Consider the following 26557-nt stretch of genomic DNA (forward strand, 5'->3'; position numbering starts at 1 on the left):
AGGTATCGATAAAGGCTATAGTGCCAGCCAGCAATAAAGTGTAGAATTAACAGTGTAGCAAGTAAGTTAAGCGAGTAAGCGATAGAAAAATGACATGAAAGTAACTCTCCAATGTTGTTGGATGTGTATAGGGCCAATGAACATATGCTGCCCTGCTATCTTCCACCACCCTAAACCTCTGCCAGCATCTCCTCCATCAAACTAACTAATTAAACTAACATCTCCTCCAAGGTAAGTGTAAATATAAAAGTGTAAGTATAAAAGTTATAGATAGGTTGGTAGACAGCAACCGCCCAAGGAGGTACTACCATCCTGCCAAGTGAGTGTAAAATGAAAGCCTGTAATTGTTTTACATGATGGTAGGATTGCTGGTGTCCTTTTTTCTGTTTCATAAACATGCAAGATTTCAGGTATGTCTTGCTACTTCTACTTACACTTAGGTCACACTGCACATACATGTACAAGCATATATATACACACACCCCTCTGGGTTTTCTTCTATTTTCTTTCTAGTTCTTGTTCTTGTCTATTTCCTCTTATCTTCATGTGGAAATGGAACAGAATTCTTCCTCCGTAAGCAATGCGTGTCGTAAGAGGCGGCTAAAATGCCGGGAGCAAGGGGCTAGTAACCCCTTCTCCTGTATATATTACTAAATTTAAAAGGCGAAACTTTTGTTTTTCCTTTTGGGCCACCCCACCTCAGTGGGATATGGCTGATACGTTGAAAGAAGAAGAGGTATAAAAGTAAATATAAGAGTAACTATAAAAGGACCCCAATGGAAATAAGTCACCCTGACTTTTTGGGTTATCCTAGGTACTTTACACATATGCTGCTATGTATGATAATGTATGTATGTAACTGTATTTGTGTATACCTGAATAGACTTACTTATTTATAAATTAAAATTTAAATATTTCTTATTTATAAATTAAATGTAAATATTTCTTATTTATAAATTACATACACTGTTTAAGTGTGAATAGTGTTAGTGGCGTCTGCTGCCGCCTCACACCACTAATATGTATGGCTTCTCTCAGTGGTCCTTGTAAACCCAACAACAACACTTCAACCACTTACTCACATACATTATGACATATTTTATTCATATTAGAGTATATATATCATGTTTCTATGTTATTAATATTGTTTATTATGTCATATTAGATGAATTGTGATAGATAAATAAGCCGTAGAGATATTAGCATCACGTTGAAGCATAATAAACTCGCCTTCTTCTCGCCTCCTACCTGTCTTCCATACACCAACAAGAGTCAATAAAGGTAAGTGTGATGTTAAATGTTCATTTATCCATTTTATTAGTGCTTTATATTTATTTGTCATTATTGTCTGTATGTATATCTATATTTAATCTTTAAAAAAAATATTTTTTGTTAATACTTTTGGGTGTCTGAAACGAATTAATTGGATTTCCATTATTTCTCATGGGGAAAATTAATTTGGCTAACGCCAAAATCGGTTAAAGGCAAGCTGTCTGGAATGGATTAATGCCGTTACCCGAGGGTCCACTGTATTAGTTATGCACTTACCTAGCTTTATTTATATTCAAAGAATTTCAAACAACTATATAACATGCATACCAAAAAAATAAATAAACAGCTTTCAGTTTAGTTGCTCTTGTACATTCAAAGAAGCAACCACCTAAAATAATATGAAGAAAAAAGGAATATCTGGTCTTTAAAATAATCTGAGAGGAGATGCATATATTGGTATACAGTATATAAGAACATTCTAGGAAAAGGAGGGAGGGAGAGGGGTACAGGAGGTCTTGTGTGCAAGGTGCCTGGATATACAGCATTCATGTGTGAGCATGTTAGATAGGAGTGAGTGGAGACAAATGGTTTTTGAGACCTGATGAGCTGTTGGAGTGAGAGCAGGTTAATATTGTGTGAATGGATTCAAGGAAACCGGTTAACTGGACTTGAGTACTGCACTCTAAAGGAGGGGTTTGGGACATTTGCTGTTTGGAGGGACATCTGAGCTGTCGTATCTAAGTGCCTCTACCAAGACAGTGATAGTGTGAATGATAGTGAGTGTTTCTTTTTCGGGTTACCCTGCCTCAATGAGAGATGGCCAGCATGTTAAAAAAAAACTGCAATAGTGTGAGGGAAAAGTTCAATAGATAGGAATAGAGAGGGAGTATATAGTAACAATAGTTTCACTGCCGGCTACTTGTTAAGGTAGGGTAAGTCAAGCTCCCGCTATTCCCGCCTTTTTTCCCCCTCCCCGAAAGTGATAGTTTCATTGCCGGCTACTTGTTAAGGTAGGGTAAGTCAAGCTCCCGCCTTTTCTCCCCCACCCCTAAAGTGATAGTTTGATTGCCGGCTGCTTATTAACGTAGGGTCAGTCTTGCTCCCACTATCCCTTCCCCTCCCTCTTCCCCCCTCCCCCGAAAGGTGACGTGTGGGGCTCTGGTCAAACAGTAAATCACTCGACTCACAGCTCCCAACACTACTGTAAGTACATGCCTGCCTTGTATTCTAGTGGATTTATTGGTTGAAAGCTTTACTTTTGACCAATAATAAACTTAGTCCTTTCAGTCTTGCTCTAGGTTGACTGTTGTAATAATCACCACATCTTTTGGGTATTGTACTTGCCATGGAGAGTGATTTTTAAGCAGTGGGTAACCTGTCTATCTTTTCAGCTTGGATGACAGAGAGGGTCACCTGTCAATCAACGAGAAAAACAGGAGACAGACTAACGTCCTGGAGACGTCCCATTTTGGATTTAATTACCTGTGCACCTGTATGAAATTGCAGAACATAACCCCACATCATTGCAGCGGTAAAGAACCTGCTTTCCTGTCATCGGGATACTACTCACGGCGATACTCTGCGAAGAACTAGCCAGTGGTGGTCACCAACACCTGCGACTCCCCCCCCCCCATCAGCAACGGCTACAATTTCAACAACAGTGTCACCAACACCAGACACCCCTATATATATATTAGCGTTGAATTCAGTTATCATTTATATTTTTCATTTTTCATTTTCTTTAATGTAGGATTAATATTTCATATTTAAGTGTTTTATATTTTATATTTTCTATATAATAAAGTGTTTATGTTTGTCTGTTATTATTTCTTTTTCTATTCACTAATTTTCCTGAGGAGGAGCCAGCCTTGGTAATACTGTCTGAAGTTGTTACAGGGCTGAGTAAGCCTTCACAAATGGTTTTTTCTTAGTCTGTCCTCTTATTAACAAACATCATTTTACTGTTGCAAAGACAGTCAAATGGAAGACTGAGAAAAGCACTTTAAACAGTGAAAATCTGGCATAGTTATATCTGTAGCTCTCAGTGACTGTTCATGCAGCAAAACTTCTATCACCTTTACATTTTTTCCAATGTGGTATGTTATAAATGATTACTTTTTATAGATAAAGGACAACCTAACCTAAACTAGTTAATGGTCTAAGCTGGTCCAAAACATTGTAATAAGTTTCATTCTCCTATGTATTCTAAGCTGCCCTAACTGGGAAATTTGCTGGAAGCTATATGTGAGAGAATGCATTGTTAATTATAACAGAACAACTTACCAATGCAGTGATGCCAACCTCCTTACACAGCATGGCTGTGGCAGAAGATGCAGCAGTCAGAAGCAGGTACAGCATACTATGCCCACACTTATCACCCTTGCTGAAGCACAAGAATAATTTTTTACAGTATTGAATATCTTTGAGAAAGCTAAAATTTTATACTTTCTCCTACTAAAAGCAAGGTTATATAATAAAATCTTTAATACACTCTGCAAAGTACAATCTATTAACTAAATCCATATTTCTCTATACTGTACAAATTAAGCCAGTCATGATAAAAGTATTACAGCTAGAAGCATTAAATTCCAAACACAGTGGAAGAGCAAAATATAAAAGATAGATATAAAAATCCTAGGTAGTCGGTCGGTAGACAGCGACTGCCCAGGGAGGTACTACTGTCCTGCCAAGTGAGTGTAAAATGAAAGCCTGTAATTGTTTTACACGATGGTAGGATTGCTGGTGTCCTTTATTCTGTCTCATGAACATGCAAGATTTCAGGTACGTCTTGCTACTTCTACTTACACTTAGGTCACACTACACATACATGTACAAGCACATATATACACACCCCTCTGGGTTTTCTTCTATTTTCTTTCTAGTTCTTATTCTTGTTTATTTCCTTTTATCTCCATGGCCCCACATAGCCATCACAGCCTGGTTGATCTGGCACCTGGTAAAGATACTTGTCTAGCTTCCTCTTGAAGGCTTCAACACTTGTTCCAGCAGTGTTTCTGATATCTTCTGGTAAGATGTTGAAAAGCCTGGGACCCCGGATGTTGATACAGTGTTCCCTTATTGTCCCCACCGCACCCCTGCTCCTCACTGGGTTTATTTTACACTTCCTCCCATATCTCTCACTCCAGGATGTTGTTATGGCAGTGTGCAGATTTGGGACCAAGCCCTTGAGTACCTTCCAGGTATATATTATCATGTACCTCTCTCTCCTCCACTCCAATGAGTACATGTTCAAGACATGCAGGCATTTCCAGCAGTTTAGGTGCTTTACTGGCTCAATGTGAGCCGTAAACGATCTCTGTATTTGTTCCAGCTCCGATATTTCTCCTGCCCTGAATGGGGCCGTCAGCACTGAGCAATATTCTAAGTGAGAGAGCACTAGCGATTTGAAGAGTGTCACCATTGGCATTGCTTCCCTTGTTTTGAAAGTTCTCAATACCCACCCAGCCTCAAAGCCTTCAAAATCTCTGCCTAACATACAGTCTGGCCACAATTTCTTTCAGGCAGAGTTCACTGTCCTGAAAAAAATTTTCTCTCAGGCTTTGTCAATTATCCATAAAAAGTGGAGGATATTAAAATTGTTTTTCAAAAATTCCCTAAGGGTATATATAATAAGGTCTGTTTCAGAGGTCACTTCGAAGCATCTTTTAAGCAGTGCTTTTGTGTAAAGGATCTTAAAATTGAAAATTACCTGCTGGTCTATGGGTTGGATATGAGGAGTAGTGTTAGGGGACAAGAACTTCACTTTGTTCATTCACCAATTTTTCCTCCAAGCCTAGAAGGTGAGCAGGAGCATTGTCCATTGCCAGAAGTGCCCTTAATGTAAGTTTTTTCCACAATGTACTGCTTCATACTTGAGTCAAACACTTCATGTATCCACTCATCAGTGAAGAACTGCAATGTTAGTCCTCCATATTACACTGAGTTTACTTTTTATCGTAATGTTTTTCTTAAACACCCTTGAATTTTCAGAGTGGTAGACTAGCAACGGTTGAATTTTGCAGTCCCCACTAGCATTACCAGCATTTTTTTTCGCTTTAATTGTTGTTCTCACTGCTTTCCTTTCAGGCTTGTCTGGATCCCTACTCTGTTTGGGGCCATGATTACTTATTTTCAAGGAAAATATTTAAAAAACACCACAGAATAACAATGAAATACCAAAAAGTTTCAAGGAACTTGTACAAACAATGTTTAATGAATGAAAGCTGATGAGAAACTGAGCATGTGATACTTTGTTTTCGTCGGACTTTGTCCAGAGGGACAGTTTTGTTTAAGTAGAATACCAGGGCAACGTCCAAATACCAATTCAAAATTTTCTCAAAAATGTTGGGTGAACATCGAGTTGTATGAATATTAAGGTTCCACTGTACAGTGGGCCCTTGGCTAACGAAGGCATCGTCTAACGATAAATTTGCCCAACGAAGTATTCGAGTGTAAAAAATTTTGGCCCGGCCAACAATGAAAAACTCGACTAACACGATTCATCCCGAACCTGTCCGTCCAGCCTGAGCACCTCAGCTGCCCTGCTGTCATTGTTTACAAGCCAGGGTGGCTGGTTCCATGCATATATTCGATACATTTTGTATTATTCCATCATTTTTAGTGCTTGTAACTGCTAAATAAGCAACCATGGGCCCAAAGAAAGCTTCTGGTGCCAACCCTGTGGTAAAAAGGGTGAGAAATGCTATCAAAATACTATCGTACCACAGTCAGCTGCTGCTGCACCACCATCAGCTGTTGCTGCACCGTCAGATGTACTACTCGAAGATGTGGGGAGACTGTTGTTGGTGTGGCTTAACGAGAAACAATTACCAAGAAACAATTAACCCAGGATAACCCAAGAAAGTCAGTGTGTCATTGAGGACTGTCTAACTTATTTCCACTGGAGTCCTTAAGTTCGTCTCCCAGGATGCGACCCACACCAGTCGACTAACACCCAGGTGAACAGGAAAAAATGCCTGGAACTAGTGCTCATATTGGTGAATTTAAGGCCAGCAAAGGTTGGTTTGAGAGATTTAAGAATCGTAGTGGCATACACAGTGTGATAAGGCATGGCGAAGCTGAAAAATTCCAACCCCAACAAGTGTTCAACTGTGACGAAACAGGCCTGTTCTGGAAGAAAATGCCAAACAGGACCTACATTACTCAGGAGGAAAAGGTACTCCCAGGACACAAGCCTATGAAAGACAGGCTAACTTTCTAGTTTTGTTGTAATGCTAGTGGGGATTGCAAAGTGAAGCCTTTACTCATGTATCACTCTGATAATCCCAGAGTGTTCAAGAAAAATAGTGTCTCATCACTCATCAATACTCTTCAATAATTTATATAGTTATTGTGAATGTCTCATTGTGTTCTCTGTAGGGAAATGTATATTTCATGAAAAAAAAAAAAATTTTAATACTTTTGGCTGTCTGGAATGGATTAATTGGATTTCCATTATTTCTTATGAGGAAAATTAATTCGGGTAATGATAATTTTGTCTAACGATGAGCTCTCTGGAACGGATTAATATCGTTAGCCGAGGGTCCACTGTACTATGATTATGGCTAACAGTAAATTTATGCTTTTTAATCACACAATGAGAAGTGCATAGTGAACATAGATAAGAGTAAGGTGATGAGGGTATCAAACAATTTAGATAAAGAAAAATTGAATATCACATTGGAGGGAGGGAGTATTGAAGAAGTGAATACAGTGGACCCCTGACATTCGATGGCATCGACATTCGATAAATCCGACATTCGATGCATTTTAACGCAGAAATTTCGCCTCGACATTCGATGGAAAACCCGACATTCGATACGATTCGTACGAGACATGTCCACGTGTGGCCTGAACTGCCCCATGTGTGCCAGTGTTTACAAGCCAGCTAGTGTGCACGCATCTAAGGATACATTCAGTACATTCCATATTATCCATATTGTCACTGTTTTTGGTTCTTGTTTCTGCAAATTAAGTAACCATGGGCCCCAAGAAAGCTTCTAGTGCCAACTGTTATGGGGCTATAGGACCCAACATGTATTTATAAGTAACAGTTACTCTGGAATACCTAATTATATTGAATTGATGGGGACTTTGCTCTAAATGTCAGAAGGACTGATCAACCTTATGACTGAGAGGCAGCTGGGTCAAGCCTATTTTTCTCAATATAATAGGTTATACTATAGACACATAAACACACAATTTAAATAAGTAGTTTATAAAGTTGTATTTCTTTTTGTAAAAGTAAAATTAAGGTGTGGTAGAATTGTGGTAACTGGAGAATTGTGCTTGGCAACAGTCTTTTGTTTTGGTGGGAGGAGCTTAGCCAGGCTCTCTCTCTCTCTCCCTCTCACTGACTCCCTCTCTCTGTGGCTGACCTTCAACCTGGCAGGATCTCTGGGTCCTTCTTCTATCTTTTGGGGCATTATGTGTGCTCCAGAGGTGAGTTTTTATAATTTAAGTTGTGGCCACCATACCCAGGGTGACTAAAGTGTGTCAAAACACTGGTTAGCCAGAGTTATGTCAAGAGAGAAGGACAAAAGTTAATAAGGTACACCATGTGGGAGAACAGGCATGGAGTGTGTAGATTTTGTTTTGAAAATGGAGGCTGTGATTGTATATTCTGTACATATCTATTGAGAATACAGTTATATTTTTATAGTAGTAGTTTACATAACCTGTGAAGAGGGCTGGTGAAAGGGTATCAGAGACACTCAAGATGATCAGCCATGATGTAAGTATTACCCCTAGACAAATAAGGCCATTAAGTAAAAGCTACCCCACACTAGAACATGTAGTGAGAACCTTACCATCCAAGAAATAAGACATACCAACGTAACATGGGGGCCTGTCCGGGAGAGTTATTTGACTGCTAAAATAACTCAAAACATTCTTTGAACTATATGTGCTGGTATGGGGTAATAGCAGTTGCATGTTTCTGGTAGAAGATTTACCAAGGTGGGTCAGTGGAAGTGTTGTTTTCATATATTAGTTTACAGGTTGTTTTTCTCCTAAGGTGGGAGAAAGGTTGAGTAACACATTTTTTGTTGTGGTTATGGTAAGTGCTATGTGCATAGTTTACATTCAATTTGTGTTATTTTATGTGCCTGTGGGAAAACTTTGTCCACTGATACTGTAAGAGGGAAGCAAGTGTTTAAAGATAAAACTATGTCAGAAGATGAGTCTTCAGATTTTTTAGGCTTCAGGGAAGAAGGTAATAATTCATCAGTAAACATGCCTGTTAATAGTGAACATGAGGGATCACCTACTCCAGGTGATATGGAAATGGAGAGAATGAGACTTAAATTAGCAGTACTAGAGGCTGAAATGAAATTAATGAAAGCTAAGGAGGAAGAACGTCAAAGATTAGGAGGTTCTGAACAAGAGCCTGAGCAGTACTTTAACATAACTAAAGCTGCAGATTTTGTCCCTAACTTTACAGAGAGTGACCCAGATAGATATTTTTCTTTTTTTTGAGAAGACTGCTTTGGAGCAAGGATGGCCCAAACAGAAGTGGGCTACCCTAGTTCGCACACAACTTGTGGGTAAAGGATTCCAGAGAGTAGAGACTCTGGAGGGGCAAGATTTTTCTGATTATGATAAGATTAAAGAGGAAGTATTGCTTGCATACCAAATGATACCTGAGAAATATAGACAAAAGTTCAGGAATCAAAAATTTCAGGATGGGCAGACCTTAACTGAGTTTGGGAATGAGAAACTGTTCCTTTTTAAGAAATGGGTTTGTTCTAAAGGAGTTAATAAAGACTATAACAAATTAGTAGATCTGATGGTTCATGAGGAATTGTACAATACAATCCCTGTTGACCTCAGAGAATATTTGGAGGACAAAAACCCAGATAATCTTTCAGAAGCACTGGATCTAGGTGACCGATTTTTGGCTCGCAGGGAATTGGTAAGTAAAAACAGTCATGCTGCTTCTGAAAATTTCCCCACTCATTCTAAACCTTATTCCAAGTCTTATGGTCATAAAGGTAAGTGGGACAAGAATTTTCAGGAACAAATGAAGGCTGAGGTGCCCTATAAAATAGAAGGAAAAGGTAAGTCAGCTGGAGTTCAAAGTTTACCTAGACAATCAGATAATGTTTCAGGTCCTCGAGTAAACAGTACCAGTCCTACACCAAATGGTAAAAATACCTTTAAGAGTTATGCCTGTTACTACTGTAACAAAACTGGACACACTCAAAAGTTTTGCTGGTCAAGGCGGCGAGATCAGGAAAGGGAGGAACCACCCCAGAGGACTCTAACTGCAGAGATACATCCAGTTGCCTGCATTAGGTCTTCAAGGCAAGGTGAGGAGGAACCTTTGGATCTAGACCCCAGGATGTGTATATTTTCTAGTAGGTCCGCAGTTGGTTTGCAAAAGGATGTAGGCAGAGTTGAGAACATACTGTCCTTGAGAGATGGATGTAGCACCTACTCTTTGCTACGTGCTGGAGTGCTGCCAGTGTCTAAGGATACCTATACTGGGGTAGATATATTGTTGAAGGGTATTACGGGTTCAACCATAAGGACACCTGTACACAAATTATGGGTAGAATCTGCATACCAAGTTGGCTATCTCCCTGTAGGTATCTCAGATGAAATTCCCTTCAAAGGGGTCGACCTCTTATTAGGGAATAATGTTATGGGTCTGTTAGACAGTGAGGAACAACTAGTTTGGGGGAAACCAAGTCCGAAATGTTGGGAGGAAATGGCTAGGAAAACCCTGCCAGACCTTCTCCCTGATGGTTCCACCATGAGAAGTATGGCTCATGATCATGCTACCAACAGTCTTCATGATATTTCTCATGAGGATGGTGAGGGCTTAAGTTTGGTAACTCTGCTTTCTGATGTTGAACTGCAGTCAACTGAAGAAAAGGATGTTCCAGCCAGAGCTGAGCATGATTGGAGAATGGATCAGTTAAATAGTGTGAGAGAGGCTGCACCTGCTAGGGTGCAATTAATTTCTGTGCAGGAAAATGTCGCTGTTGCTGAGGAAGAGATTTTACAGTTAAATAAGTGTTTTCATTTCAGGGAGGAAACTCTTATAAAGAATTCACCTCTGTTTGCAGTATCGATGGAAGGAGAACAAGGGCTTTGTCCCCAGGTGGTGATGTCCAAGGTTTCCAGGCATTTCTTCTGGTCTCAGCTGTGGGAGACTGTCAGAGAGCATATTGAGACCTATCATGCCTTTCAAATTATAGGGAAACCTAGTCGAAGTATTAAACCTGTTCCCCTTCAGCCGATTTCAGCACCAGGTGAACCCTTCAGCAAGCTGGTAGTGGATGTCGTTGGCCCACTCCCAAGGACCAGAATGGGAAATAATTATTTACTAACAATAATTTGCTCCACTACCAGGTACCTGGAAGCAGTCCCTCTGCATAAGATAACTGCTCATGTAGTCTTAAGGGTTTTGATGAAGTTCTTTTGTCATGTTGGTTTTCTTCAAGCAGCACAAACAGATCAAGGATCTAACTTTACCTCAAAGTCTTTTAGAAATGTTTTGAAGGGACACGGCTAGCTTTTGTGAGACTTCGTCTGGAGGTGGGGTTGTTATGGGGCTATAGGACCCAACATGTATTTATAAGTAACAGTTACTCTGGAATACCTAATTATATTGAATTGATGGGGACTTTGCTCTAAATGTCAGAAGGACTGATCAACCTTATGACTGAGAGGCAGCTGGGTCAAGCCTATTTTTCTCAATATAATAGGTTATACTATAGACACATAAACACACAATTTAAATAAGTAGTTTATAAAGTTGTATTTCTTTTTGTAAAAGTAAAATTAAGGTGTGGTAGAATTGTGGTAACTGGAGAATTGTGCTTGGCAACAGTCTTTTGTTTTGGTGGGAGGAGCTTAGCCAGGCTCTCTCTCTCTCTCCCTCTCACTGACTCCCTCTCTCTGTGGCTGACCTTCAACCTGGCAGGATCTCTGGGTCCTTCTTCTATCTTTTGGGGCATTATGTGTGCTCCAGAGGTGAGTTTTTATAATTTAAGTTGTGGCCACCATACCCAGGGTGACTAAAGTGTGTCAAAACACTGGTTAGCCAGAGTTATGTCAAGAGAGAAGGACAAAAGTTAATAAGGTACACCATGTGGGAGAACAGGCATGGAGTGTGTAGATTTTGTTTTGAAAATGGAGGCTGTGATTGTATATTCTGTACATATCTATTGAGAATACAGTTATATTTTTATAGTAGTAGTTTACATAACCTGTGAAGAGGGCTGGTGAAAGGGTATCAGAGACACTCAAGATGATCAGCCATGATGTAAGTATTACCCCTAGACAAATAAGGCCATTAAGTAAAAGCTACCCCACACTAGAACATGTAGTGAGAACCTTACCATCCAAGAAATAAGACATACCAACGTAACACCAACCCTTCGAGAAAAAAGGTGCTAATGACTATTGAAATGAAGAAAGAGATAATTGCAAAGTACGAAAGTGGAGTGCATGTGTCGGAGTGCATGATGATTTGGTAAAGAAATTGCCTGCAACTAGTGGTGATGTGAGTGAATTTACGGCCAGCAAAGATTGGTTTGAAAGATTTAAGAATTGTAGTGGCATACACAGTGTGGTAAGGCATGGTGAGGCTGCCAGTTCAAGTCCTAATGGAAGGGGATTCCCCTTCTAAACACTAACACCATCCACACTCTCCCCTCCTCCCATTCCATCAATCATCACCAGATCTTCATTAAAGGTAAGTGTCAATTATTCTATTGTTATTAATCTATTGTTATTGTAATTATTCTATTGCATTAAACTTAATATTTCATGTGGTAAAAATTTTTTTTTCATACTTTTGGGTGTCTTGCACGGATTAATTTGATTTCCATTATTTCTTATGGGGAAAATTAATTCGACTTTTGATATTTTCGACATTCAATGAGCTCTCAGGAACGGATTAATATCGAATGTTGGGGGTCCACTGTATGTTCAAATATTTGGGAGCTGATCTGACAGCAGATAGGTTTATGAAAGACGAGGTAAACCACTGAACTGATGAAGGAAAAAAGGAGAGTTGTGCTTTGAGGTATCTGTGGAGACAAAAAGCGTTATCCATGGAGGCAAAGAAAGGAATGTACGAGAGTATAGTGGTAACAACACTCTTATATAGGTGTGAAGCATGGGTTGTAAATGTTGTAACAAGGAGGATGCTGGAGGCAGTGGAGATATCGTGTTTAAGGGTAATGTGTGGTGTAAATATTATGTAGAGAATTCGTAGTGTGGAAATTAGGAGGAAGTGTGGAGTTACTAAAAGCATTATTCAGAGGGCTGAGGAAGGGTTGTTAAGGTGGGTTGGTCATTTAGAGAGGATAGAACAAAGTAGGATGACTTGGAGGGTGTCTAAATCTGTAGTGGAGAGGAGGGGGGGTAGGGGATGTCCTAGGAAAGGAGGGAGGGAGGGGGTAAAAGAGGTTTTGTGTGCAAGGGGATTGGACATACAGAATGCATGTGTGAGCATGTTAGATAGAAGTGAATGGAGACGAATGGTTTTTGGGACTTGGCAAGCTGTTGGAGTATGAGCAGAGTAATATTCTGTGAAGGGATTCAGGGAAACTGGTTAGCTGGACTTGAGTCCTGGAGGTGGAAAGTACAATGCCTGCACCTCAATGGAGGGGTTTGGGATACTGGTTGTTTGGAGTGACATCTAAACTGTTGTATCTGAGCACCTTTGCAAAAACAGTGATTATGTATGAATGATGGTAAAAGTGTTGAATGATGAAAGTTTTTTCTTTCTTTTTGGGTTTTTCTTTCTTTTTCGGTCACCCTGCCTCAGTGAGAAACTGCTGACATGTTAAAAAATATACATATGTATATATTTATTAATTTTTCAACCCAATGGCCATCTCCCATTGAGGAAGGATGACCCAAAAAAAGAAACACTTTTACCCATCATTCACACATAATCACTGCCTTTGCAGAGGCACTCAAATACGACAGTTCAGATGTCACTCCAAACAGCCAATATCCCAAACCCCTCCTTTAAAGTGCAAGCATTGTACTTCCCACCTCCAGGACTCAAGTCCAGCTAACCAGTTTCTCTGAATCCCTTCACAAAATATTACCCTGCCCACACTCCAACAGCTTGTCAAGTCCCAAAAACCATTCATCTCCAATTTACTCCCATCTAACATGCTCAAACATGCCTGCTGTATGTCCAAGCCCTTTGCACATAAAACTTTTTTTTACCCCCTCCCTCCATCCTTTTCTAGGAGGACCCCTACCCCTCCTCCCTCCCCACTACAAATTCATACACCCTTCAAGTCATTCTATTTTGTTCTAACCTCTCTAAATGATCAAACCACCTCAATAACCTCTCCTCAGCCCTCTGAATAATACTTTTAGTAACTCCACACCTCCTAATTTCCACACTATGAATTCTCTGCATAACATTTACACCACACACTGTCTTTAGACATGACATCTGCACTGCCTCCAGCCTCTTTCTAAAGGTATTATTTTGTTACTAAAGTTCTAAAGGTATTATTTTATTATCTTATGAGGGAAGTGCTTCTGGTATATTTTCTCCTTTCTTCTCTTTATCTACATCTGCATTGATATGTCAGGTTAAGGTTTTTACATTTTTTCTAATAGCGCATTCTCCTTCTTTCAACAAACTAGCCATATCCCACCGAGGCAGGATGGCCCAAAAAGAAAAAACTAAAGTTTCTCTTTTTAAAACTTTAGTAATGTATACAGGAGAAGGGGTTACTAGACCCTTGCTCCCGGCATTTTAGCCGCCTCTTATGACATTCATGGCTTCAGGAGGAAGAATTCTGCTCCACTTCCCCTTGGATATAAGAGGAAACAAACAAGAGCAAGAATAACCAACAAGAAAATAGAAGAAAACCCAGAGAGGTGTGTATCTATTTATGTTTGTACATGCATTTGTTCTAGGTTGTAGGATGGTAGACAGCAACCACCCAGGGAGGTACTACCGTCTTGCCAAGTGAGTGTAAAACGGAAACCTGTAATTGTTTTACATGATGGTAGGATTGCTGGTGTCTTTTTTCTGTCTCATAAACATGCAAGATTTCAGGTACATCTTGCTACTTCTACTTACACTTAGGTCACACTAAACATACATGTACAAGCATATATATACATACCCCTCTGGGTTTTCTTCTATTTTCTTTCTAGTTCTTGTTCTTGTTTATTTCCTCTTATCTTCATGGGGAAGTGGAACAGAATTCTTCCTCCCTAAGCCATGGGTGTTGTAAGAGGCGACTAAAATGCTGTAAGCAAGGGGCTAGTAATCCTTTCTCCTGTATAAATTACTAAATTTAAAAAGAGAAACTTTCGTTTTTCTTTTTGGGCCACCCTGCCTTGGTGGGATATGGCAGGTTTGTTGAAAAAAAAAAAAAAAAAAAGCATTTGTAGTGTGACCTAAGTGAAAGCAGAAGTGGCAAGATGTACCTGAAATTTTGCATGTTTATGAGACAGAAAAAAAGACACCAGCAATCCTACCATCATGCAAAACAATTACAGGTTTCTGTTTTGCACTCACTTGGCAGAACGATAGTACCTCCCTGGGTGGTTACTGTCTACTAACCGACTAGCTAGGTAATAGCACATTACCTCCCTCATATTTACTAAAAACTTTAACCCTGTGAGGGTCAACCAGTACTACACAGCAAAGAAAAAATAATAAATATAAAGCACAAAAGGCAATAATATAAAAAGAATTATTCTATTCATATGAAGCACAAGCAGTGGAAGTGGCTTGATCAACTATCTGCAAGCCAGACATACAGTACCACTCTCACATGTTTGTGTTACTTCAGGTAAGTCTCAGTCTTTGTTCACAGCTGCATTTCTCTATACAGTACAGATAAATGACTGTTTTATTTGTGCAACAGCCATACCAGAAAGTGGAATTCTTTGGCAGCTGAAAGTGAGATACAGAGCCTACCATAAATAATATTTTACAATAGGGTATCTCCCTCCTCCCTCAAAAGGAGATCTTCAAGACAACAGAGCATCAAAAACTTTAAGAGATATTAACCAGTAAACGGTCCAAACATATACAGTGGACCCCCGACATTCGATATTAATCCGTTCCTGAGAGCTTATCGAATGTCGAAAATATTGAAAGTTGAATTCATTTTCCCCATAAGAAATAATGGAAATCAAATTAATCCATGCAAGACACCCAAAAGTATGAAAAAAAAAAATTTACCACATGAAATATTAAGTTTAATGCAATAGAATAATTACAATAACAACAATAGCAATAGATTAATAACAATAGAATAATTGACACTTACCTTTAATGAAGATCTGGTGATGACTGATGGGATGGGAGGAGGGGAGTGTGTGGATGGTGTTAGTGTTTAGAAGGGGAATCCCCTTCCATTAGGACTTGAGGTATCAAGTCTTTTTCTGGGGTTACTTCCCTTCTTCTTTAAATGCCACTAGGACCAGCTTGAGAGTCACTGGACTTCTGTCGCACAACATATCTGTCCATAGAGCTCTGTACCTCCCATTCCTTTAAGATTTGTCTAAAATGGGCCACAACATTGTCATTGCAATAGTCACCAGCACGGCTTGCAATAGCTGTGTTAGGGTGATTTCATCCATGAACGTTTGCAGTTCAACATACTTTGCACACATTTCCTTAATCTTTGAAGTAAGCACAATGGATTCTATAACTGGCATAGGCTTCTCAGGGTTAGCCCCAAACCCTTCAAAATCTTTCTTAATTTCCATACTAATTCTCACCCTTTTTACTACAGGGTTGGCACTAGAAGCTTTCTTGGGGCCCATGGTGACTTATTTTGCAGAAATAAGCACCAAAAACAGTGATAATATGGAATGTACCGAATGTATCCTTAGATGCGTGCACACTGGCTGGCTTGTAAACACTGGCACACACGGGGCAGTTCAGGCCACACGTGGACACGTCTCGTACAAATCGTATTGAATAGCGGGTTTTCGATCGAATGTCGAGGCGAAATTTTTGCTTTAACCCTTTCAGGGTCCGTCCCGTAGATCTACGGCTTTACGGTGAGTGTCCAAACCGTAGATCTACGCCATGAGCTCAGCTCACTCTGATAAACTGTGAGTGGTACATTTGGGCCTAGATATGAGAGAATACATCTATGTGGTATGTGTGCACCACATAAAACAGATCCTGCAGCACACTGTGTATAATGAGAGAAAAAACTGAAATCATGATTTTTCGATTAAAACAGCAATTTTGCAGTGTTTTTTCGTATGTTTTTTATAGGTGTATTTGCGATTTCTTGGTCTCATTTGATAGAATGGAAGACATATTACAGAAATAGAGATGATTTTGATTGGTTTTAGCACTGGAAATGGCTTGAAACTGAGCTCAAAGTAGCGGAAATGTTAAATTTTTGCCGATATTCAAGAGTAAACAAACGACCTCACACGTCTAATACACGTCTGCTGGTGGGTCTAATATACATTCACAAATATGGTGATGATATTTATACAATTATTACAATATTGCATAACAGTAAATCTTCTATTTTTTGGTGTGAATAAAAATTCATTATGTGAATAAAAAATCAAAATGGAATTTATTTGTAAAGCCTCAAAACATAACTAATGAACAGAGGAAATGTTAGTTTAGTGCCAGGAATGCCTACATTGTTTATTCTGGACCCTATTTTGAAATTGGAATATTTTGAACTTTGTGTTAAATTGGCCAAATTAACAATTTCCGATCACTTTATTTTGTAGTTGAAACAGTTGACTTGGCGATTTCTTGTACTCAATCGATAGAATAGAAGTAATACTAGTGAAATAGCTAAGAATTTGGTTGATTTGAATAATGTAATTGGCCTTAAATGGGAGTCAAAGTCAGCAAAATCGCCGATTCGTAAATATCGCTGACACATCAAAATTCGCGAGAGCATAATTTCGTAAATTTTCCACCAAATTTCGTACTTTTTGTTTTATTACCTTCACAAAAAGATTCTCTACGATTTCATAAGAAAAAATAACAAATTTTTTTTTTGAAAATTCTTGGACACTGGTGCGTGACTCCAGATTTGGGCCTTGGACCCTGAAAGGGTTAAAATGCATCGAATGTCGGATTTATCGAATGTCGGGGGTCCACTGTATATACGTTCACTACCCAAGTGCCCTGAATATTTTGAAAAATAAAAAAAATCTTTTTTTTTTTTTAATAAAAATAAAGAGCACATTTTTCTGTTATAGGATAAAAAAAAAAATAGGGTCAGTTCTTACAGAGAAATGAGGCCGAGAAGTTGGCACTGGATGCTCACGTGACAGCAACATCGAGTCCTGCTGCTTGCAGAAGTGTTGCCAATAGATCTTTTTTTTTATTTTTCATAATATTTTATATAATTTTTATGTTCTGATAATTACAATTTATAGTAGTTCTTGTCATTTCATAACCAATCTTTGTTCTGACACTAGTATTAGGTACTGAAATTGAACTCAAATTGTTACAAACACAGTGACAGGTGGACATTTACACCTGCCTTGGCAATTTACTATTGTCTTGGAATATATACAAAGTATTTATAGGTCCCAGAAATGTTTTGGATATGTGGAAGTATATAATAATAATAATAATAATAAGAAGAAGAAGAAGAAGAAGAAGAAAGAAGAAGAAAGAAGAAGAAAGAAGAAGAAAGAAGAAGAAAGAAGAAGAAAGAAGAAGAAAGAAGAAGAAAGAAGAAGAAAGAAGAAGAAAGAAGAAAAAAGAAGAAAAAAGAAGAAAAAAGAAGAAAAAAGAAGAAAAAAGAAGAAAAAAGAAGAAAAAAAGAAGAAAAAAGAAGAAAAAAGAAGAAAAAAGAAGAAAAAAAGAAGAGAAGAAGAAAAGAAGAAGAAGGAAAAAGAAGAAATGAAGAAAAAAGAAAAAAGAAGAAAAAAAAGAAGAAGAAGAAGAAGAAGAATATAGTGAACCCTCGTTTTTTGCGAGGTTCGAAAGTCGTAATCTTCGGAACTCATAACATTTTTCGTCAAAATATTGACTCGCAAATACTCGTTCGTCTCGGACCCGTACTCACGGCCCCAAGCCGCCTCACACTCCATTCCCAGGCAGTGTGGCATTGTTTACTAGAGAGTGACCATCCCCTCACTTGTTCATACGAAATATTTCATAATATTCCATTCATTTTAGTGCTTGCAACTGCTAAATAAGCTACCATGGCTCCAAAGGAAGCTCCTAGTGCCATGCCTTTGGTAAAGGTGAGAAATACGATTGAATTCAAGAAAAACATCATTGAACAATATGAAAGTGGCATACATGTGGCAGAACTGGCCAGGATGTATAAGAAACCCCATACAACCATAGCTTCCATCGTGGCCAAGAAAAAGGAAATCAAGGAAGCTGTTGTTCCAAAGGGGGTAAATATGCTGACAAAAATGGTAGTAGGTTGGGAGACAGCAACCACCCAGGGAAGTACTACCGTCCTGCCAGATGACTGTGAAACAGAAACCTGTAACTGTTTTGCATGATGGTAGGATTGCTGGTTTCTTTTTCAGTCTCATAAACACGCTAGATAACAGAGATATCTTGCTACTCCTACTTACACTTTGGTCACACTTCACAGACACGCACATGCATATATATATACATACATCTAGGTTTTTCTCCTTTTTCTAAATAGCTCTTGTTCCTCTTTTTTTCTTCTATTGTCCATGGGGAAGTGGAAAAGAATCTTTCCTCCGTAAGCCATGCATGTCGTATGAGGCGACTAAAATGCCGGGAGCAATGGGCTAGTAACCCCTTCTCCTGTAGACATTTACTAAAAAAGAGAAGAAAAACTTTATAAAACTGGGATGCTTAAATGTGCGTGGATGTAGTGCGGATGACAAGAAACAGATGATTGCTGATGTTATGAATGAAAAGAAGTTGGATGTCCTGGCCCTAAGCGAAACAAAGCTGAAGGGGGTAGGGGAGTTTCGGTGGGGGGAAATAAATGGGATTAAATCTGGAGTATCTGAGAGAGTTAGAGCAAAGGAAGGGGTAGCAGTAATGTTGAATGATCAGTTATGGAAGGAGAAAAGAGAATATGAATGTATAAATGCAAGAATTATGTGGATTAAAGTAAAGGTTGGATGCGAGAAGTGGGTCATAATAAGCATGTATGCACCTGGAGAAGAGAGGAATGCAGAGGAGAGAGAGAGATTTTGGGAGATGTTAAGTGAATGTATAGGAGCCTTTGAACCAAATGAGAGAGTAATTGTGGTAGGGGACCTGAATGCTAAAGTATGAGAAACTTTTAGAGAGGGTGTGGTAGGTAAGTTTGGGGTGCCAGGTGTAAATGATAATGGGAGCCCTTAGATTGAACTTTGTATAGAAAGGGGTTTAGTTATAGGTAATACATATTTTAAGAAAAAGAGGATAAATAAGTATACAAGATATGATGTAGGGCGAAATGACAGTAGTTTGTTGGATTATGTATTGGTAGATAAAAGACTGTTGAGTACACTTCAGGATGTACATGTTTATAGAGGGGCCACAGATATATCAGATCACTTTCTAGTTGTAGCTACACTGAGAGTAAAAGGTAGATGGGATACAAGGAGAATAGAAGCATCAGGGAGGAGAGAGGTGAAGGTTTATAAACTAAAAGAGGAGGCAGTTAGGGTAAGATATAAACAGCTATTGGAGGATAGATGGGCTAATGAGAGCATAGGCAATGGGGTCGAAGAGGTATGGGGTAGGTTTAAAAATGTAGTGTTAGAGTAGAAGTGATGCAAGGAGGGAAGAGTACATGGAGAAAAAGAGAGAGGTTAAGAGAGTGGTGAAGCAATGTAAAAAGAGAGCAAATGAGAGAGTGGGTGAGATGTTATCAACAAATTTTGTTGAAAATAAGAAAAAGTTTTGAAGTGAGATTAACAAGTTAAGAAAGCCTAGAGAACAAATGGATTTGTCAGTTAAAAATAGGAGAGGAGAGTTATTAAATGGAGAGTTAGAGGTATTGGGAAGATGGAGGGAATATTTTGAGGAATTGTTAAATGTTGATGAAGATAGGGAAGCTGTGATTTCGTGTATAGGGCAAGGAGGAACAACATCTTGTAGGAGTGAGGAAGAGCCAGTTGTGAGTGTGGGGGAAGTTCGTGAGGCAGTAGGTAAAATGAAAGGGGGTAAGGCAGCCGGGATTGATGGGATAAAGATAGAAATGTTAAAAGCAGGTGGGGATGTAGTTTTGGAGTGGTTGGTGCAATTATTTAATAAATGTATGGAAGAGGGTAAGGTACCTAGGGATTGGCAGAGAGCATGCATAGTTCCTTTGTATAAAGGCAAAGGGGATAAAAGAGAGTGCAAAAATTATAGGGGGATAAGTCTGTTGAGTATACCTGGCAAAGTGCATGGTAGAGTTATTATTGAAAGAATTAAGAGTAAGACGGAGAATAGGATAGCAGACGAACAAGGAGGCTTTAGGAAAGGTAGGGGGTGTGTGGACCAGGTGTTTACAGTGAAACATATAAGTGTATAAGTGAACAGTATTTAGATAAGGCTAAAGAGGTCTTTGTAGCATTTATGGATTTGGAAAAGGCGTATGACAGGGTGGATAGGGGGGCAATGTGGCAGATGTTGCAGGTGTATGGTGTAGGAGGTAGGTTACTGAAAGCAGTGAAGAGTTTTTACGAGGATAGTGAGGCTCAAGTTAGAGTATGTAGGAAAGAGGGAAATTATTTCCCAGTAAAAGTAGGCCTTAGACAAGGATGTGTGATGTCACTGTGGTTGTTTAATATATTTATAGATGTGGTTGTAAGAGAAGTAAATGTGAGGGTCTTGGCAAGAGGCGTGGAGTTAAAAGATAAAGAATCACACATAAAGTGGGAGTTGTCACAGTTGCTCTTTGCTGATGACACTGTGCTCTTGGGAGATTCTGAAGAGAAGCTGCAGAGATTGGTGGATGAATTTGGTAGGGTGTGCAAAAGAAGAAAATTGAAAGTGAATACAGGAAAGAGTAAGATTATGAGGATAACAAAAAGATTAGGTGATGAAAGATTGGATATCAGATTGGAGGGAGAGAGTATGGAGGAGGTGAATGTATTCAGATATTTGGGAGTGGACATGTCAGCGGATGGGTCTATGAAAGATGAGGTGAATCATAGAATTGATGAGGGGAAAAGGGTGAGTGGTGCACTTAGGAGTCTGTGGAGACAAAGAACTTTGTCCTTGGAGGCAAAGAGGGGAATGTATGAGATTATAATTTTACCAACGCTCTTATATGGGTGTGAAGCATGGGTGATGAATGTTGCAGCGAGGAGAAGGCTGGAGGCAGTGGAGATGTCATGTCTGAGAGCAATGTGTGGTGTGAATATAATGCAGAGAATTCGTAGTTTGGAAGTTAGGAGGAGGTGCGGGATTACCAAAACTGTTGTCCAGAGGGCTGAGGAAGGGTTGTTGAGGTGGTTCGGACATGTGGAGAGAATGGAGCGAAACAGAATAACTTCAAGAGTGTATCAGTCTGTAGTGGAAGGAAGGCGGGGTAGGGGTCGGCCTAGGAAAGGTTGGAGGGAGGGGGTAAAGGAGGTTTTGTGTGCGAGGGGCCTGGACTTCCAGCAGGCATGCGTGAGCGTGTTTGATAGGAGTGAATGGAGACAAATGGTTTTTAATACTTGACGTGCTGTTGGAGTGTGAGCAAAGTAACATTTATGAAGGGGTTCAGGGAAACCGGCAGGCCAGACTTGAGTCCTGGAGATGGGAAGTACAGTGCCTGCACTCTGAAGGAGGGGTGTTCATGTTGCAGTTTAAAAACTGTAGTGTAAAGCACCCTTCTGGCAAGACAGTGATGGAGTGAATGATGGTGAAAGTTTTTCTTTTTCGGGCCACCCTGCCTTGGTGGGAATCGGCCAGTGATAATAAAAAAAAAATAAAAAAAATGAGATCACCAGTACTCGAAGATGTTGAGAAGTTATTGTTGGTGTGGATCAATGAGAAACAATTAGCAGGAGATGGTCTTATGCAGTCGCTTATTTGTGAAAAGGCTAAGCAGTTGCACGACGATCTCATAAAGAAATTGCCTACAACAAGTACTGATATTTGTGAATTTAAGGACAGCAATGGCTGGTTTGAGAGATTTAAGAACCATAGTGGCATACAAAGTGTGATAAGGAATGGTGAGGCTGCCAGTTCTGACAAAAATGCAGCTACAAAATTCCTAAGTGAATTCAAGGAGTACATACAGACTGAACAATTAAAACCCCAACAAGTGTTCAGTTGTGATGAAACAGGCCTCTTTTGGAAGAAAATGCCAAAGAGGACCTTCATTACTCAGGAGGAAAAGGCACTCCCAGGACACAAGCCTATGAAAGACAGGCTGACTCTCATGTTTTGCAGTAATGCTAGTGGGGATTGCAAAGTGAAGCCGTTACTAGTTTACCATTCTGAAAATCCCAGAGTGTTCAAGAAAAACAATGTCCTGAAGAGTAAATTGTGTGTGTATTGGAAAGCTAATAATAAGGCATGGGTCATGAGGGAAATTTTCCTCAAGTGGTTCAATGAAGTGTTTGGCCCCAGTGTGAAGAATTACCTCCTGGATAATAAATTGGATCTCAAGTGCCTCCTGCTAATGGACAATGCACCTGCTCATCCTCCAAACTTGGATGACCTAATTCTGGAGCAGTTTGGGCTTATCACAGTGAAGTTCTTGCCCCCTAATACCATTCCTCTCCTCCAGCCCATGGACCAGCAGATTATTTCAAACTTTAAAAAAATCTACACCAAAGCAATGTTTCAAAGGTGCTTTAATGTAACCTCAGACACTCACTTGACCCTAAGAGAGTTTTGGAAAGATCACTTCAGTATCTTCCATTTCATAAGCCTTATAGGTAAGTCATGGGAGGGAGTGACTTCCAGGACTCTGAACTCTGCTTGGAGAAAATTGTGGCCAGACTGTGTCCACAAGAGGGATTTTGAAGGGTTTGGAGCTGACCCTGACAAGCCTATGGCAGTTGTGGAATCTATTGTGGCATTGGGGAGTTCCACAGGGTTGGATGTGAGTTTGGAGGATGTGGAAGAGTTGGTGGATGACCACAATGAAGAGCTAACCACTGACGAGCTGCAAGAGCTTCAGTTGGAACAGCAACAGACTGCAGCTCAGAATATTGCTTCAGAGGAGGAGGAGGAAGAGAGATGGAAGAAGTTGCCTTCTTCAGAAATGTCGGCAACATGTACAGTGACAAAGTCTTGGCTCATTTTAGGGAAGTTTTAAAGAGACACCAGAAACAGAGCTCTCTGGACAAGTATTTAGTGCCACAGGTGTACAATGACTCTCAAGCTGGTCCTAGTGGCATTAAAAAACAAAGAAGAGAAGTAACCCCAGAAAAGCACATGGTACCCGAAGTCTTTATGGAAGGGGATTCCCCTTCCAAACAGTAAATAATCCAATCTCTCCCCTCCTCCAGTCTTCCATACACTAAGAAGAATTGCCAATAAAGGTAAGTGTTATGCTGTTTATGTTTCATTCATCATGTCCCATTTTTTGTGTATGTACTTCTATATTTCATGCAAAAAAATTTTTGTTTTAATATCTCTGGGTGTCTTGAATGGATTAATTGTATTTACATTATTTCTTATGAGAAAATGGTTTCAAAAATCGTCAATTTCGATAATAGTCACACTTTCTGGAATTGATTAATAATGAAAAACGAGGGTCCACTGTAAAAATAATAATAATAATAATAATATTTTTATACATATATACTTCTAAACTGTTGTATTCTGGGCACCTCTGCAAAAATAGTCATTATGTGTGAGTGAGGTGAAAGTGTTGAATGATGATGAATGTATTTTCTTTTTGGGGATTTTCTTTCTTTTTGGGTCACCCTGCCTTGGTGGGAGATGGCCGACTTGTTAAAAAAAAAAAGAATAACAACAACATGTAATAATAAGTTCCCTTGAAGCATGAAAAACAAGCCTCAGTCCACCCCTGACAGTGACGTGATAAGATAACATTAGATAAGAGCTGACATTTGATGAGCATATGCGAGGGTGCGGTGATAAGACTTGATAAGATTAGAGATGACATTTGATGAGCATCGGCCCTCACTTTGTTTTCGCTGGTACACAAACATGTCTGTCTGTCTGCCAAGCTCCCTGTCTATCTGTATCCGTCTAGCTCTGTCTCAGAGAGAGCCACAAGACTGCATCATCACGTTTACTCATATCTTCAAGCAGAGTATAGCACTTTGTCTGGATTTTTTGGGTTATCCTAGGTAATTTACGCAATGTATAGTTGTATTTATGTGTACCTGTGAGACAGAGATAGACAGAGACAGATAGAAGGAGACAGACAGAGACAGATAGAAAGAAATAGAGACAGAGATAGACATAGACACAGACAAACAAACGGAGCCAGGCTGCCAGCAGCCACGCAGCTGGCCAGCCAGCCAATCAGCCAGTCAGCCAGCTTGCTGAACAAGTATTACATTCCAGAATTGTTTCTCTTTACTTAGGGCATGGGTTATAAGACATTCTGAAAGGGTGTTGCACATATGTTGCACATGGGTTATTATCAAGGTTTTTTGATATTTCCTCGACCACTTATGGCCACATCCACCTCAAAGCCACTAAACTCGGGGTCAGCACCACTTTCCTCTTAAAATGGGAGAGTTAATACTACATGACATCAATGAATCCCAGGTGTTTGCTGCGCTGTTTGCTGTAGCTGGTGCTCATTTGAACTGGTGCTCCCACAAGGTACTAAGTGGTCCCAGATTTTTTTAATACAGTGCACACTGAGTGTTATGACTCATTTTATGCTGACAAGGCATCTCAGGCCAATCATGCCATATTTGAAGACAGGAAAAATAAAACGTTTATATACATTTATGAAGGGGTTCAGGGAAACCGGCAGGCCGGACTTGAGTCCCGGAGATGGGAAGTACAGTGCCTGCACTCTGAAGGAGGGGTGTTAATGTTGCAGTTTAAAAACTGTAGTGTAAAGCACCCTTCTGGCAAGACAGTGATGGAGTGAATGATGGTGAAAGTTTTTCTTTTTCGGGCCACCCTGCCTTGGTGGGAATCGGCCAGTGTGATAATAAAAAAAATAAATAATAAAAATACATTTAGGGCACTAGCACTAAGAACATATACAGTGGACCCCCGGTTAACGATTTTAATCCGTGCAAGAGGGGTAATTGTTATGCGAAATAATCGTTATGTGAATGAATTTTCCCCATAAGAAATAATGGAAATAAAATTAATCCGTGCAAGACACCCAAAAGTATGAAAAAAAAAATTTTTTACCACATGAAATGTTAATTTTAATACACACAAACTGAAAAAGGCATGCACACTTACATGACACTTACTTTTATTGAAGATCTGGTGATGATTGATGGGATGGGAGGAGGGGAGAGCATTATCTTCTTACTGTTTAGAAGGGGAATCCCCTTCCATTAGGACTTGAGGTAGCAAGTCCTTTTCTGGGGTTACTTCCCTTCTTCTTTTAATGCCACTAGGGCCAGCTTCAGAGTCACTGGACTTCTTTCGCACAAGATATCTGTCCATAGTGGCCTGTACCTCTCGTTCCTTTATGACTTCCCTAAAGTGTTTCACAACATTGTCAGTGTACAGGTTGCCAACACGGCTTGCAATAGCTGTGTGAGGGTGATTTTCATCCATGAAGGTTTGCACTTCAAGCCACTTTGCACAGATTTCCTTTATCTTTGTAGTAGGCAACTTCTTCAATTTCTCTCTCCCCTCCTCTGAACCAGTTTCCCCAGGTCTGGCCTCTTGCTCTTGAAGTTGATCTATCAGCTCATCAGTGGTTAGTTCTTCATTGTCCTCCTCCACCAACTCTTCCACATCCTCCCCACTAACCTCCAACCCCAAGGACTTTCCCAATGCCACAATGGATTCCTCAACTGGCATAATCCTCTCAGGGTTAGCCTCAAACCCTTCAAAATCCCTTTTGTCTACACATTCTGGCCACAGTTTCTTCCAAGCAGAGTTCAAGGTCCTCTTAGTCACTTCCTCCCAAGCCTTACCTATAAGGTTTACACAATTGAGGATATTAAAGTGATCTCTCCAAAACTCTCTTAGAGTCAGTTGAGTTTCTGAGGTCATTACAAAGCACCTTTCAAACAGAGCTTTTGTGTACAGTTTCTTGAAGTTGGAAATAACCTGCTGGTCCATGGGCTGCAGGAGAGGAGTGGTATTAGGAGGCAAAAACTTCACCTTAATGAAGCTCATGTCCCCATAAAGTCGCTCTGCCACGTCTGTAGGATGACCAGGGGCATTGTCTAACACCAGGAGGCACTTAAGTTCTAATTTCTTTTCAGTTAGGTAATCTTTCACATTGGGGGCAAATGC

At 39.7% G+C, this 26557-nt stretch overlaps 1 protein-coding gene across 2 annotated transcripts in view; it reads right to left on the minus strand.

Annotated features, from left to right (window-relative positions):
- Window positions 1-26557, minus strand: part of LOC128684784 (protein O-mannosyl-transferase TMTC4) — a 166030-nt gene that overhangs the window by 118760 nt on the left and 20713 nt on the right. For both annotated transcript variants that reach the window (XM_053771046.2, XM_070101558.1), the window contains one exon: window positions 3556-3655. In XM_053771046.2, coding sequence (XP_053627021.2) covers window positions 3556-3655 — 100 coding nt within the window. The remainder of the gene's footprint in view (window positions 1-3555; window positions 3656-26557) is intronic.

The sequence above is a fragment of the Cherax quadricarinatus genome, chromosome 5, assembly GCF_038502225.1.
Source record: "Cherax quadricarinatus isolate ZL_2023a chromosome 5, ASM3850222v1, whole genome shotgun sequence".
Classification (NCBI taxonomy): Eukaryota; Metazoa; Arthropoda; class Malacostraca; order Decapoda; family Parastacidae; genus Cherax; species Cherax quadricarinatus.